At 36.1% G+C, this 17,055-nt stretch overlaps 1 protein-coding gene across 2 annotated transcripts in view; it reads right to left on the bottom strand.

The window, feature by feature from the left end:
* Window positions 1-17,055, bottom strand: part of raph1a (Ras association (RalGDS/AF-6) and pleckstrin homology domains 1a) — a 96,794-nt gene that overhangs the window by 9,790 nt on the left and 69,949 nt on the right. For both annotated transcript variants that reach the window (XM_067443517.1, XM_067443518.1), the window contains 5 exons: window positions 15,039-15,116; window positions 9,376-9,535; window positions 3,605-3,726; window positions 2,002-2,067; window positions 1,736-1,879 (listed from right to left, as the gene is read on the bottom strand). In XM_067443517.1, coding sequence (XP_067299618.1) covers window positions 1,736-1,879; window positions 2,002-2,067; window positions 3,605-3,726; window positions 9,376-9,535; window positions 15,039-15,116 — 570 coding nt within the window. The remainder of the gene's footprint in view (window positions 1-1,735; window positions 1,880-2,001; window positions 2,068-3,604; window positions 3,727-9,375; window positions 9,536-15,038; window positions 15,117-17,055) is intronic.

The raw sequence follows: 17,055 nt of genomic DNA, 5'->3' as shown, positions 1-17,055 counted from the left end.
CAATCATCTTTGAGGATAATGTTCCTGACAGAAATATGTTTGTGTTATACTTGTACTTATAAGTATTCACAACACAAAAGTGCAAGCATAACACCAACATATGTGCACATAATCCTACATCTCTGTCATATGTGCACATAATCTTAATTCCACTCGTCAACTAAGAGATATCTGACAACATATAGAGGGATTCTGAGATTATGCAGCAGATGAGCATCTCGGGTCTGGGAGTGGGAGTGAATCCGCAATGGCTATATGTTCACATGCACACCTTTAATTTCAAACTTAATTTATTTATTTCCGACTGATGAATCCTTAAGAACTTAATATTTATCTATTTCGGGTCCTGATTAGAAAACAACAAACATATCAACTGTTGTACTGTGCTTATATATATATATATCAAACTGTAAAAACAGCCATTCTCATGCACAAAATAAAATGTCTGCAGATGAGAGTATGAAGTGAGGACTGATGGGACATTGTTTTGTTCCACTTCACATCTGATAAGTGGTTGGAGAATTTTATGACATTTTATTTAAAGGGGATCTAATGCTATTTCATGCATTCTGACTTACACTGTTAAAGAGTTGGATTCTCATGCTAAAGATGGGCCAAATGTATTTATCATTTCTGTGCCAAATACACAAAGTTTTTTTGAGAACGGCCCTGTATGACGTCATAAAAGGAGGAATTCTTTGTATGGGTACTTCTCCCGGATGAGCGTGCGCACATTTACCAGAGCGAGAGCAAAATTTTATTTTTTAGACCACAAAATCAACAATGTCACTAAAGAAGTGTGCTTTTGGTTGTGAGGGAATGATAACCTTGTTTAGCTTCCCAAATAACCCAGCATTAAGGAAACAGTGGATGCAGTTTTTTTTCCCCCAGAGCAGCAACGGAGTGTGTTTGTTTGCAGACGATGAGTGAAACTGCATCAAAATGCCAGGATGTATTTTTTGTGTGTGTGCTCGTGTCTTTAGCTCCGCCCACTGCACGTCTCCACAAGTTCGGCTGTTTTCAGAAAGAATCAGTACAGTGTGTCTGTCTTTTATAAATATAATAAAACTAAAGACTCTTCAGAGATAAGAAGGATCCAATACTACTCTAGAAATACTCAAGATTAACACAAGACTGGCAGAAACTGTGTGTGTGTGTGTGTGTATGTGTTATGTAACCTTTAACAACAACTCCTGCTCATTCCGTGCATCATATGTCCTTATGCCATTTCTTTGATATTGCACATCCTCTCCAGTTTTGGTTTTCAATCCGATCAAGTGTTTACATGTTCTCTTGGTCAAATTAGAAAAGGAATAAACCACTCCTTTCAATCTGATCGAAATTTCATTCAGATAGAGCTCAATCGGATTATTTAGTTGCATTTAAACGTAGCCAATGTAATCTAAAATCAAGCACTTTTCAGTCACTTTTCATCAGAGAACTTATTAGTGCTGACTGTATTTGGCTCTTTACTAGTTAGTGTAAGTATATATACGGAGCCCCTAAAGGGACCTTTGAAAAATTAAAAATGTACAGCTTTGTACATGAAATCAGTATTACATGTGGAGCTCTCTCGAAAACGTTTTCTACGTTTTTACATTCCAGCTGTCGAGATTGTCGAGCATGTTTTTGTGTGTCAGTCAGAAAGTTTGTGTGTGTGTTTATCAGTCATTGAGTGTATGAAAGTGAAAAGATAATGAATTTCAGAGCAGACAGAGACAGACTCAAAACTGACCTTCGCTTTACCCTTTGGCACGTAATATAACCCAGAGGCCCGTAGCAGGAAGTATCGCTTCTTCCAGGATTTCTTGCCGTCGTCTTTGAGCCAGAGCACCCCTTCCATCTCAGGCACACTGATGGAGCTTCCACAAAAGCACTCCTGCTCAAAAACACACACACACCGTTATCAGTGAGTGCAACATGTCTGACATGACCTAAATAAGTCATGCTGTTTAAAGCACAAGAGAGAATGTGTACAAGTAGGTTCACATTCTGCCTCACCTCCAACAGAGCCTCCTTATTTCTGTCTGCCATTTCACACGTCTCCTTACGCCCCAGCAAATAGTTCTGAGGAAACAGATGATTTAGGGAGATATTAATCTAATATAAGAACACTATCTGTGACTATCACGGATTTACAGGTACATATACCAAAGCATTAGCCAAAACAAATCTTTATATATTTAAATGTGTTATTTTAGAAGGCATTCAGCAAAGTGCAACATAACAAAACGAAGCAGTTAAACACATGGATTAACATCTTGTGTTCAGGGTCGCATCGAGAGACTGGGCAGTGAACACACTTTAACCAGCCTCTGCTGAGATCAATTATTCATTACAGCTCAGCATTTACATGACATTGACCTACATCAGCCCCACGTGCCGATAAAACAACTGATCCATAGTGCACTGATGAACTAACCTATTTTACTGTCATTCTATATTACTAATACACCCTTTGGTGACAGAACTGCACAAATCAATTTCAAGAATTACTTTGAACATCACACTACTTCATTGCATGGGCATTAAGGGACAATTCACTCAAAAATGTAAATTCTGTAATTCTGAAAATGTACTTTTACTGAAGCCTTCATATTAAACAATTTCATGCACAACACCAGTGAATAACTAACTTACACTTTGATTTAAAAGTTTGGGGATTGTACGTTTTTTTTTTTGGTAAAAATTTAAACTTATATTTAGCAAGGATGCATTCAAATCATCAAAAGTGACAGTAAAGATATTTATAATGTTACAAAAGATTTCTATTTCAAACAAATGCTTTTCTTTTTAACTTTCTATTCATCATACATCACATTTTCCCAAAAAATATAAAATAAATAAGGAGCTCAACTGTTTTCAACATTGATAATAATAAATGTTTCTTGAGCAGCAAATCATCATATTAGAATAATTTCTGGAGGATCATGTGACATGGAGTCATGTGACATGATCATGTGACATGGAGTAATGATGCTGAAAATTCAGCTCTGCCATCCCATTTTAAAATATATACAAATCTATTTTTAATTTATTCTAAAATGTAAAGGCACACTCTTAGCTACATGTAGCTAGGGAATTAGGGAAAAAATACTATGGTAGCAAATGGTTGCTCTATCTCCTTGGTTACAAAAAAAATTCCACATATCTTTGTTTTTGTTCAGCAGAAGAAAGAAACTCTTACAGGTTTGGAACAACATAAGGGTGAGTAAATGATGTCAGAATTTTCATTTTTGGGTGAACTATCCCTTTAAAGCAACAGTTTTTCATATGTAAAAGTAAGGCCCCTCTGCTGTTGGGAAGAAGGCACAATAATTAACATGATAAATATAGCTGGCTGACTTTTCCACCTGTGACATGGTTATATTCAGATGTTAAATATCATAGATTAAGTTGCATGTCCACCTTATAAATAATCACCATATTTAAAATGAAACAATCATATTTTAAAATATGATATGAATTAGCATAAGAGACTATTTTCAATAACTTTTGAACAGTAGTGTATATTTCAAAATGCTACTGTATGCTTTGGAAGACTTGAAATGTAGTGGCCAAGGAACTAAACAGATGTGGTAACTATTGAAGGATTTAGCATTACCTGAGGGTTCTTGAAAAGCGCATATTTCTCAATGCGTTCAATGAACATCAGTCTGTTGGTGCTGTCCCTGGTCCAGTTTAGCAAGTTCTCCACCAGGTTCTCATGATCCTCAAAAATTCTTTCTGGAAAAACAAATATGTATACGAAAAATTATTACAGACATAAAGACATGTATAATAAAAATGTGACTTGCTGTTCATAAATAAATGGGAACAAGTACTTTCACTTCTTCTTGAAAATTTTTCCTGATGTGGGAAAAAAAGTGATTGTAAACTAAAGATTTAGTTGTCCGTTATCTCTAAATAAGTTAACAGGCCAACAAGAGCTCTGATAGTCAGTGAAGAAAAGTGACATTTATCCAAGCGACTATAAGCATTGCTGGCCAGCTCTCTTTACTCTCTATAAAGAGAGAAAGTCCCCTGAAGACATTTATGTAACAAATTTCATGCACTAGACAAATTTAAAATAGGTCAAAACCTAAAACCCACTGAGGTAAATAAAATCGATTTATACATGGGTGCTGCAAGTTCTATGAAATCAAACATATTATATTATTATTTAACCAAAACTTTTTTATATATATACATTATTACATTTACATTCACACATATACATTTTTTTATATAGGCCGTTGTGCTGAGCCTAATGTTTGCCTTGTACATTCAAAAGTATCCTGTCAGACATGAGATTCTTAAGACAGTCAGTCTATAAAAGGCAAACCCTTCACAAAGATTAACAGTTCATTAAAGATGATAAAAAAAAATGAAAAGAGTGAAACCACTAATCTGACAGATTAGAGGTCTGTCCATTAGGAAATGAAAGCTACTTGAGGAATTAATGATCACTTCTATTCCTCTTGATCATAATACCAGGATTACGCCAGATTCCATCAGATTCAACATGGTTAAAATAGTCCATGTGATTCAGTGGTTCAACCTTAAAGGGGTGGTTGCATGCAATTTCACTTTCTTAACTTTAGTTAGTGTGTAATGTTGCAGCTTGAGCATAAACAATATCTGCAAAGTTACAGCGTTGAAAGTTCAATGCAAACAGAGAATTTTTCTTTTAAAGTAATAGCAGTTTATTGCCTACAAAAACGGCCGGTTTGGACTACAACGAGCTTCTTCCAGGTTGGTGATATCATAAACCCTTGCTGGTCACCACAGGTGTGACTTCTGCCCGTAATGGGAAGGGGCGTGACGTTTCTGGACAACCTGTGCTTGGCACTTCAGCCAATAAAAATACATGAAACTACATTTGGCCATCTAACTAATCTAAGACCATTGCGTTTTTAGGAAGGGTGGGCTTCATAGAAGCAGGAAGCAAACGAGCCGTTCAAAGGACAGTGGAGACAGCGGTGTGGAATAAAGGTCAAATATAAGAAAAAACATTAAGACATGTTATACTGCGCCCCATAAAAACAACCAAGCCTAGAAAAACCTTGGAACCACCCCTTTAATGTTATGAAGCGACGAGAATGCTTTTTGTGCGCAAAACTAACACTAAATGATTAAATGTAAATGTAATATTCACAGTGCAGAGATTCTGAGTTATATGGCAGAACAGCAGTTTACTATTGGACAAGCACGATCACATGCATGCGTTGTGGTGTTTATGTGAATCACGTAGGAGAAGAGCTTGTTCAGTAAAGTCGTTATTTTGGCTTGTTTTTTGCGCACAAAAAGTATTCTTCCCACTTCATAACATTAAGGTTGAAGCACTGCAGTCACATGAGCATGTTTTTACTACATTTCAGGACCTTTAAATTAGTCATTGTGTTGCTGCCTATGTGGGGTCAGAAAAACCTCTCGGATTTCATCAAAAATATCTTTATTCGTGTTCCGAAGATGAAGGGTGGTCTTACGGGTTTGGAACGACATGAGGGTGAGTAATTAATGACAGAATTTACCTTTTTGAATGAACTAACCCTTAACGCTAAATGAGTGACCTTTAACCTCAACATGCTCAATGCACAAAAAAAGTTTGCCAATAAATGTACAGTTTGACTATAAGCTGACAGCAAGACAAATAATTCAAGAACAATATCAAAATTAAATACAACAATGCACTGAAATACGTGAAGGCGTATTTTTCTCATGAATATACGAGTGTGCACATACACTCACTCACAAAATACCTCCTACAAAAGACTGCTGCTCATTCTATTAAAGGGATTTAGCATAGACCATCCGGTGGATATTCTACATGCAACCACTGTATCTCCTTGTCTTCCCCACTCTGCCTTTTTTGCCCTCCACTGAAAGAGCAGAGAGTGGAAAAACAGAAGCCCTGGAGATGTAGGCTACGGCCACACGCATGATCGCTCAGGACCTACATAGAGAGCAGCCCAGCACATGAGGCCTCTGACTCACACATACATATCAGACACTGCAAAGTAGGGTGCAGTTCAGTTCAAGGCATGTTCCCGGTTCAGTACACCTCTATCAACAACATTTCGATTCATCACTCAGAGCGTACAAAGCACACAAAAAGTGTTTAGAGTAATATCTTTACAATGGAAGTGTATGGGGTAGTGCATTCAAAAATTTAGGGTCAGTAAGATCAGTAAACCTCAAAACTAACATTCAGCAAGGATGTTAGCCTAGAAATCTAGACGAAACCTATCGGCAGCAAATATAATTTGCAGCCAGGGCTTCTAGCAACTCTCCGTTGACTTGCGAGCTGAAAAAACCAAACTCTGGTCAGGCCAATCACATCGTGTATAGAGTCGGTGGGCGGGCTTAACGTAATGACGGCAGAGTTGTGACGGTTCGACGTGCTACTTGAAAATAAAGAACCTGGCGAACAGCGGCCTTTCGAATCGGCTCCTGTCGCGACTGGAAGACTTGAAGTTAAGCTTTTCTTTGAGAAAAGAACGGCACTGAAGTAAAAAAAAGAAAGATGTGTTTGAAGTTTTGCAGACTGAATACGACAAAAGTTGAATTATCAACTAGCTCCGCTTCACCATCTTCATTGCTCTGGTTGGTTGTAGCTCTATCTTATTGCGTGCAGAGGGAATTTGAAGGACAACCGTTTATCCTGCCCCACGGATTGAGCCCTGCCAATGGTGTTCCACATCTCAAGTGATGTGGGTCTGGCTTGTCAGGCTACAAGGATATATTAACTTGATCAAAATTGACAGTTAGGACATTTAATGTTATAAAATATTTATATTTCAATAATGTTTCAAATTCTATTTATGATATTCTTTTGAACTTTCTATTCATCAAAAAATAGTAAACAAAATGTATCAGAGTTTCCACAAAAACTCAGTTATTATCAACATTGATGCAATGTTGGTAACACTTTAGTTTTAGGGTCCAATTCTCTTTATTAACTAGTTGCTTATCAGGATGCACATTGGCAGTTTAATTGTACTTATAATGCTAATAAAGGGGTAACACTATTTTACAGTGTCCTGTTACACAATACCTGTAGTTACTATAGAAATTGAAATAAATTGTGCATAATTACTTGCAACTAACCCTAAACCACAACCTAATCCTAACCCTATAGTCAGTACATGTAGGTAATTAATAATATTTAGTACTTATATGTACAATTATACTGTAACAAGGACACCTTAAAAGAAAGTTTAACCGAATCATATGACACTGAAGACTCGGGTAAAAAATGTACCATCTCAAAACTGTTATTTTAAATCATAGTAATATTTCACAATATTAATGTTTTTTACTAGCCTAGAAATCTAGACGCACCCTAGCGGCAGCAAATTTAATTTGCCCGCAAGTGTGGTCTAGCAACTCTCAATTCCTATCTGAGCTGTGTTCCTCAGAATCTGGACGGCCCAATCACATCGTGTATAGAGTCGGCGGGCGGGGCCATAATGACGACGGCCGAGTTGCGTTTGCGTGCTCTAGTAACACAGAAACTGGCGAACGGCGGCGGTCTTTCGAATCAGCTCTGACCGCGACTCCGGAAGACTTGGAGTTAAGCTTTCCTCTGAGAAAAGAACAAAGAACGGCACTGAAGTCATTCTTAAAAAGAGAAGATGTGTTCGGAGTTTTGCTGACCGAATACGGCGAATGTTTAATCAGTCAGCGAGCTCCCCTTCACCTTCGTTGCTCTGGTTGGTGTAGCGCTATCCTATCGCGTGCAGAGGGATTTTGAAAGACAACCGTTTATCCCGCCCCTCGGATTGAGCCCTGTCTATGGTGAGTTTCCAGACCAAACATCTTGATGTGGGTCTGGCTTGTCAGGCTAGTTTTTTACTGTATTTCAGATCAAATAAAAGCAACCTTGGTGAAGCATACTGTAAAAAAAAAAAAAAAAACATTAAAAAAATCTTAGAGCCCAAACCTTTAAACAGTAGTGTACAGTAGCATGTTAGAGTATGAATTGCTGGGTGGTGGGATTCAGGTTCATACAATATTAAAACATTTTCATAAAATCAGTTAAACCCAAAATTTCCGTATGCCTTCCACAACTGTCCTGAACATCATCAATTCTACTGCCTCAAATAACAATTTCTAGTATTACTAGTGTGAAATGAATGGAATTAGTTATAGTAATATTTCCCTGTCTCTAGTGCTACCCCTCTCTCAGACCGCACATGATTGTATGGGATAATCCTATTGGGATTTCAGATATAGATTTTGCTAATCTATACTCGTTGCTAATCTGCAGCGATCAAATAAATCAAATAGGACTGCTGTTATGTTTTTGAAGACCAGCGAAAAATAAAAAAAGATGTGCATTATCATCCAGATGTCGTTGTGCTTGATCTGGGGCAAGCCTGACCACATGACTTAAATCCCTTTTTTCACTTGTCTTTATTGATTCAATCTCTCTTTAGATGATACTTCAGACTAGTGAATGAAGGAAAGGTCTACCACATAACATGCCACAGCATGTGCACTACCTGCCAGACCACTTATGCGTTGACACACGGGTAATCAGTCTGCCTTGTTTACAAGACTCATATACATAAATGATACAGGCTCTTAAAATGATATTTAACGGTTTGTTTTAGCAATTAGCATCAATTTAGCATCAATTAAACAAGATATCTACATGCACACAATTGTATATTCTGCTTTGTTTGAAGTGTTCAGTTAGTTAGCTTAAAGTCGAGAAGACTCTTTTGCTCAAATATACAGTTAAAAAAGTAATGCTGCAAAATATTACTACATTTTTAAATAAACATTTTCTATTGTAACATATTTTAAAGTGTAATTTATTTCTGCGATGGCAAAGCTGTCAGCATCATTACTCCAGTCTTTAGTGTCACATGATCTTTCAGAAACCATTCCAATATGATGATTTGGTGCTCAAGAAACATAATATCACAATCATGATATTATTATATTTCATAATATCCATGTTGAAGACAGTTGTGCTGCTTAATATCTTTGTTGAAACTGTGATACATTTTTTCAGGATTCTTTGATGCATAGAAAGTTAAAAAAAACAGCATTGAGATCTTCTGTAATACTACTTTGTCGATTTAAAGCGTCAATGCTAAACAAAAGTATTAATTTCTTCATACAAATATTACATTATTTTTCTTTACATTGTCAATGTCCACTAATTCCTTTGGTGTAGCCTATAAAACCTTTCGCAGAGATTTTTTGTGCCACTATTTGAAAGAAAGACTAGTTTACTCCATCTTGGTCCAATCCTGTGGTACCAATTTCAAATTTATTTTAAACATCCAATTGTTGGTCCATTTTCATGTCAGTTATAGGGTTGTTCCTAGCCAGAACAAGTCACAATGAGGACCAAACACCGGTCTGTCCTCTGGCTCTTACCCATCTGGAGTTCAGAGATGATTTCCACGAGAGACCAGTCCAGGCTATACCCGCAGTGAGATTTGTCCAGCAGGTTGTCCAGCACCTGACGCACAGTCTGTCTCTCATCCACCATCATAGTTTTTGAGCTTTCATCTGATAGATGCACTCGGATCACCAACTGAGGGGAAAGACAGGACATAACAACAGTTGTGTTAAGGGGAGCCGCTGGGGATTCTGAGCCCCCAAGCTAACGTTCTGTGTGTGAGGTTACAAATGTTTGTTCCTTTTCTACATGTGTTTTCCAAAAATGCACTTCACACAAACAACATTGTTCATGAAGTGCTGAAATGTTAATCACTTATCACTGTAACCTCATTATGTTCTATAACTTTTAGCATAATGAAAAAAAAATACTTATTTACCTGACCATAAGATAATTAGAGTTTATTTTCCTAAATATTCAAGGTAATTATCTACATAATTAAATTTGCGTCTTATCGGGTCCATTTGTTAAAATATTTTTTTTTTTAAATCCGAGACCCAGGGGCGCTAAAAAAAAAAAATTACAAAAAAATGTCCTCATCTAAGTTTTGCACCTGAACCCGCTTAATTCTGGGATGAGACTTCAGGTTCTCGGATCCAAGTGGACCCATGAAGACCTCTACAAGGGCTCTTAGAATCGTCCTATTCTGGCATTTTATTGGGGGATTTTGCCCTTCCTAAGCATCTAAGGCAAACATTTACCTCAGCTCTGAAAAAACCCCCAGCAACAATATCAACTGGGGTGCATTCCAGAAAGCAAGGTTAACTTGGCATCACAAATACCTTGAACTCCCGGTTGATTAATCAAACCCAGCTTACTCGAGGTATGCTGCTTCCAAAAACAAGTCCAAGAGTAAGTTACGCCAACCCAGAGTATGCTAACCGTGAACACACACAACTTCTCAACAGAACAATGAATCGATGATACACCATAGAAACGGACAAGTGCGCCATACTACTTCTTCTTTTGTTTAATGGAGATTTACATAACCTACTTAATGCACATCACCTATTTGGTGGTTGTGCAATTGTTTTTTCAATCTTTTCGTTTAATAAGTAATCTTTATTCACTAAGAATAAGGAGTGTAATGTTTGTTTGATGCTAATTAATTGAATGCAGATCCATGTGTGAGATGATAAAATAAAATAAAGAATAAATATATCTGAATAGACTTAACATTTAAACATTACCTTGTTATAATAGAGCATTATAATAAATATATAATATTGTATATTATAACTGTAACTACACAAGACGTTTACTTATATTAATATAACTGTTAATTATATAACACACATTTGAATTCCTCTTACTATTATTATGCCTCAGAGCAGGTTATGTTCAGAGAGTGAGTTGCTATGGCTGCTTACATACCCTGAAAGTTACCTCCATTTTTGGAACTGAAAGTTGATGTTATCCGCTTACTTACTTTTAAACATACCCAGGTATGGGACTTAACCTGCTTTCTGGAACACACCCCAGAACAAAAAAATAAATTAAATTAAATAACCCTTCCACATACATATTCTCATAATCCTAGTAGTAAAAAAACAAAAACAAAGTCTCAGCAACAAAAAAAGCCTGTGATGATATAAACCAAATAAGAATCTCACCCCCCTCTCTATGACATTACACACTGACCTACATTTTACATGATTGGTCAAAAGCCACAAAAAAACACTCTGCTGAAAATGCCAGAATCTACACAGGCCATTAATCTAACATCTACTCCAATCTATTGCAACTAAGCCACGTATACAGTCATGTGAAAAAGAAAGTACATCCTTTTGAATTCCATGGTTTTATGTGGACATAATAAAAAAATCACCTGGACTTTAGCAGGACTTTAATTCAGGAAAATACAACCTCAGATGAAAAACAACAGGACATATTATGTTTCATGGTTTATTTAATGAACAAAAAAAAAAAAAAAAAATAGGGAGAAGCAATGTGTGACAAACTAAGTACACCCTATGATTTAATTCCTTGTAGAACCACCTTTACCAGTAATAACCTGAAGTCATCGTATTTTTGCCTTTATCCAGTCTCTCACGTTGTTGTGGATGAATTGTGGCTCACCTTTACCTTCACCATTTAGATTTGTGGGCAACTGTTTATGCACATCTCTCTTAAGTTCCTGCCACAGCATTTCAATTGGGTTGAGGTCTGGACTTTGAGCAGGCCAGAGCAACACCATGATTCTTTTCTATTTACTGCCATTTTGGTGTAGATATGCTGGTTGCATGGCCCAATTCTGGCCAAGCTTTAGCTGTCGGACAGATGGTGTCACATTTGACTCTAGACTACTTTGGTGCCCAGATCATGTGGCTGCCCAAATCATGTCCAAATCATCACCACTCCACCACCGTGCTTGACAGCTGGTATGAGATGTTGTGCTTTGGTTTTTGCCAAACATGACAGTGTGCATTATGGCGAAACATCTCCACTTTTGTCTTGTCTATCTAAAATACATTGTTCCAGAAGTCTTGTGGTTCAGATGCAACTTTGCAAACTTAAAGGGTTAGTTCACCCAAAAATGAAATTGATGTCATTAATGACTCTCCCTAATGTCGTTCCACACCCGTAAGACCTCCGATCATCTTCAGAACACAGTTTAAGATATTTTATATTTAGTCCGAGACCGTATCCAAGTGTATTCACACTTTACTGTCCATGTCCAGAAAGGGAATAAAAACATCATCAAAGTAGTCCATATGTGACATCAGCTGGTAAATTAGAATCTCTTGAAGCATCGAAAATACATTTCGGTCCAAAAATAACAAAAACTACGACTTTATTCAGCATTGTCTTCTCTTCCTTGTTTGTGTTTAAACCTCAAATAAAGATTCAAACGATTGTGAATCAGTGAATCGATCAATGATTTGCATCGCCAGAGTCACGTGATTTCAGCAGTTCGGCATGCGATCCGAATCATTGATCTATTCACTGATTCACAACCGTTTGAATCTTTATTTGTATTGTAAAAATGTATTTTCGATGCTTCAAGAGATTCTAATGAACTAACTGATGTCACATATGGACTACTGTGATGATGTTTTTATTCCCTTTCTGGACATGGACAGTATAGTGTGCATACACTTGGATACGCTCTCTGACTAAATATAAAATATCTTAAACTGTGTTCTGAAGATGAACGGATGTCTTACGGGTGTGAAACAACATTAGGGTGAGTCATTAATGACATCAATTTCATTTTTGGTTAGTTTCAAAACTTCTGCTTTAAAAGAGGTGGTGTTCACACTTGCTAATGTTCAGTTAATCAAAGGCCTTTGGTAAGCAGCGTCTGACTGCTACTTAACCTCTTCATTCCTATGGAAGCAGTAAGGGTGTCCTCAGTTTGTCAAACATGGCATCCCCATTTTGGCCTAGTTTTTGGTAAATAAACAACGATGCACTTATTTTAAGACCTGCTAAGGAGCAGATTATTATTTTTACTATGTCCTGACATGTAAAACCATAGAATTCAAAAGAGTGTACTTTCTTTTTCCATGACTGTAAATGGTGTTATTGTTGATACATTTGATTTATTTCAACCAGTTCTTTCTAACTGTCATTTCAGCAGATCTGATTCAATAATCAATTTCCCTCATTGCACAAAGATATACACAAACATATTTATCGGATTAGTGAGCAATCCTTTGCGCAATATCTAAAAGTGACAGCTTCCTCCCTGAGCACCACTGCAAATCCAGTAGCTTGTTAGTTTCTATTTAGCTTTTATTTTGGATTAACTATGGATTTAAGGAGCGCATTTATAGCGATTTCACTCTAAGGGAGCAGCATTTAAGGAGACACAAGCTCAGATTTTGTACTGTGTGACAGTGACCTGACCCAGAAAACATTCCATCAGGGCTGCTGACCCACACACACGCACTGAGGGACAGTAAGGCCACGCGGGCGCGCGGGCGCACGTGCACAGACACACAACTAATCTCCTCAATGTGTTTAAGTTGTCTTGATCATCCTGTCTTGGCTGTTTGTATCAACACAGCCATGTTTGACCTCCACAGATAACAGCACAGAACTCAGGAAGTCCTGACACAGGACATCAATTTATGACTGCACGTATATATATATATATATATATATATATATATATATATATATATATATATATATATATATATATATATATATATATATATATATATATATATATGCAGACTATATCGAACATAGAAAGACACATACAATAAAGTCTAAAGTCCAATATTATTTTTAACAACCAATGCCTAATGATTATTATTGATTATAGTGTCCAATAAATGATATGCAGAATCAAAATTATGAACAATATTGTATTTTTTTTTTGGACAGCAACTAAATAATCATTATAAAACAGATAGTTCTGGTCTTTTATAATGACTGACTTAGCTGGGCTCAAAGCTGTTGTAAAATACTCTATAAACACACACCTGTGACACACCACACTCACTGCATCAGTATTACTGCTCTGCTGTGTCTGTGTCATTGCTGAAGTAAACTAATTTGACTGGTGGAAAAACTATTGCATTATAATTTGCTCTACATTATGCTTAATGAATAACTGTTATTCACTGTAAACCATGGCTTTTTGAGGCGTATTGCTTTACTTGAAAACAATAATACAACTTTAGTTGAACATGTGAATATCAGATATCTTTTTGAAAAATAATTACAAAACAATTTTGTAATATTAAACATATTAATCATATTAATATGTTATTGTTTATATATCATCATCATCATCATCATCATCATCATCATCATCATCATCATCATCATCATCATCATCACCAATAATAATAATAATAATAATAATAATAATGTTATTGTTTATATTTGTTCATCTTAATCATAATCAATAATAATAATAATAATGATAATAATAATAATTAATTAATAATTAATAGTTATAATTAATAATTAGTATGTATTATCACTATTATTATTATGAAAGACCGTTAAAGTTAAATGTGTGACTTTTGGTTAAAAAATATCAATATTACTATATTACTATCAAAAAAATAAATAATAATTATTACTATTTATTATATATTTTATTACTAATATCAATAATAATAATAATAATAATAATAATAATAATAATAATAATAATAATAATAATATTATAATGAATAATTATTTAGTGTTTTACTACTATAAAAGAATCATTAACCAAAGTAAGAAAAATTCATATTTTTATAGTTGCACTGTTATTTTTTGTAATGTTATTTGTATTATTTTATCATCAATAATTAATAATCATTATTTTGTGTTATTTATTATTTATTATTATTATTAATAATAATAATAATAATTACAGAACCATTAACCAAAGTAAAAAAAATAATGCTCCTTTAGAGCCAAATTACTTGGACATTTCTGTGAATATGTGCTATAAAATCATTTCCCGGGTCCCACGAGGGCCTGATTGTGCTGTGTAAGTGTGCTGCATTACACTGAGCTGACCCACTTCTACATACACCACTGCACATGCTGAAGCTGATATGAAAACTACTGTGGAGCACAGAAGTATAAACAGTTCAGGTTGTTAAACTGGAAATATTTGTGAGCGATCTTGCATCAGTACAGTTAAGATCTGTGTATGTAAACAAAAATCTACTTATCATCTCACCTTTTTAACCTGTGCTTCCTTTATCTTTTCCAGGGCTACTCGGATCTTCTCAGCTTTATGTTTGGCAGCTTGTTCCTCCTAAATACACATAAAAACACAGTCACCACATGAAAATACACTCTGATTGTACTGTAATGATGGGAATGGGGTTCCTCATGAATGACTTCCTATGGTTAAACATTTGGACATTTGATGAGCAAACCTCACATTTATCTGACTTTTCCAGCAAGATGCCATTGTAAAAAGGGTTATTTTTGACCGTAAAGAGAACAGTAACTTATTTGGTACAACGAATAAAGAGGAAAATAAAGGCTTAAAAACAAGCAGTACTAAGACATCTGTTGGTAAATACAATCTGAGCGCTCTTCTCCTGGCGTTCTTCCCATTTGCATTGGGTAGCCCTTTAGCAATCCCTAATACAGATTCACATCAACAGATTACAGAAAGCTGCTTTTCAATAGTCACATTTAGAGTTATAGGTCCAGTCGAACAGAAAAATATCCCATTGTAGCAAGTCTGAAGCTGGTCCACATCTATTCATGACTGTTCTGGCCATTGCTGAGGTGTGCAGATCCATGCTCAGAGCAGTTTAACGTCCATGTAAATCCGTAATGGTCAGCTGTAAGATTACTGAAATGACAGGAATCTTTTTCCAACAGCACAAATGATTCCCAGAGAGAAGCTTGTCTGCCCAAGAGCGTAAAGCGCACATACTACAACCAGCGGAGAGGTGGAGGATGGGCAAAACTAGCTACACTCTACTACCTCTCGTCTACTGGCTAAGCTCTTGCTCTCTCTCTCTCTCTCTCTCTCTCTCTCTCTCTCTCTCTCTCTCTCTCTCTCTCTCTCTCTCTCTCTCTCTCTCTCTCTCTCTCTCTCTCTAAAACAAAGAGATGATCCCTCCCCTTTTACTGTCAGATGCACTTCTGTCAAGTCCTCCTCTCTGTCTCTGCGTGTGTATTTGTGTGCAATTGCTTTAGTCTGGGCTTGGGATTGTGCCGAATCACAGTGCATTATCTTCTCACACTGCAGTGAATAACACACAAATACACACAAGAAAACAATACAAGGGGACAGGAAGACTGACTGCAGCTACAGAATCATCCTAAAATTTGGACACGCATGCCTTCCCGTTTTAAATAACAAAATGGCAAATAAGGGAGGAATTACAGCTGAAGCCTCTTAAGAGTACACATCCTCCCCTGACTAATGCTGAGCACAATGGCTACAGTAATATTAAACATGCAATTAGCATCATATTCATAATCAGAGCCATACATTTACTCTTGCTTATATTCATCAGATTAAGAGATTTTTGTCCCTCCACTGAAAGTTAATTTCACCAAAAGCTTCAAAAAGTTCATAAAGAGATTATAAAAGTAACCCATACGAATCAAGCAGTTTAATCAAGTCTTCTGAAGAGGCACAATCAGTTTATCAATTGATAAAAGGAGTAGATTTATTTAGAGTAGAATGAATGAGTAGGCCTTTATTCACATCAACACATACAGTACATAAGTCTGCTCAGAGTAAAAGGAAGCTCAACTGCAATTGCTCGATTCTTTTACGACTTTTTGAAGCATCAATATTTTGGCGAAATGGACTTTAAATGAGGGACAGAAATCTCTCAGGTTTGATTAACAATATCTTTATTATCATTTCAAAGATGAACAAGTAACATGAGTGAGCAACTGCTCAGAGAATTTTAATTTTAAGGTGAACTATCCCTTTAATTGGGTAATGGCAATAAATTAACATATTTACATGGTGTAAAACAGTCTATTTTTGGAATGTTTTGTCAAATTTTGATTATTCTTGAGCAAGGGTGGGACAAAACATCAACAGGGCAATATATCATTGTCCTTCTCCGTGCGATATGAGAATCGATAAGCTGGCGCCAAATATCAATATTTTAATGAATAAAATAACGCGCTCTAAAGAGATTTCCCTGCTCGCTACTTCATGGCTCCTCGAGGTGGCGCTCACCACATCAATAAGGGAAGCCTGAACATCAGTT

This window comes from Pseudorasbora parva, chromosome 5 (assembly GCF_024679245.1).
Source record: "Pseudorasbora parva isolate DD20220531a chromosome 5, ASM2467924v1, whole genome shotgun sequence".
Taxonomy (NCBI): domain Eukaryota; kingdom Metazoa; phylum Chordata; class Actinopteri; order Cypriniformes; family Gobionidae; genus Pseudorasbora; species Pseudorasbora parva.
Note: the sequence above shows the minus strand (reverse complement) of the source record. Positions and strands in the feature narration are given on the sequence as shown.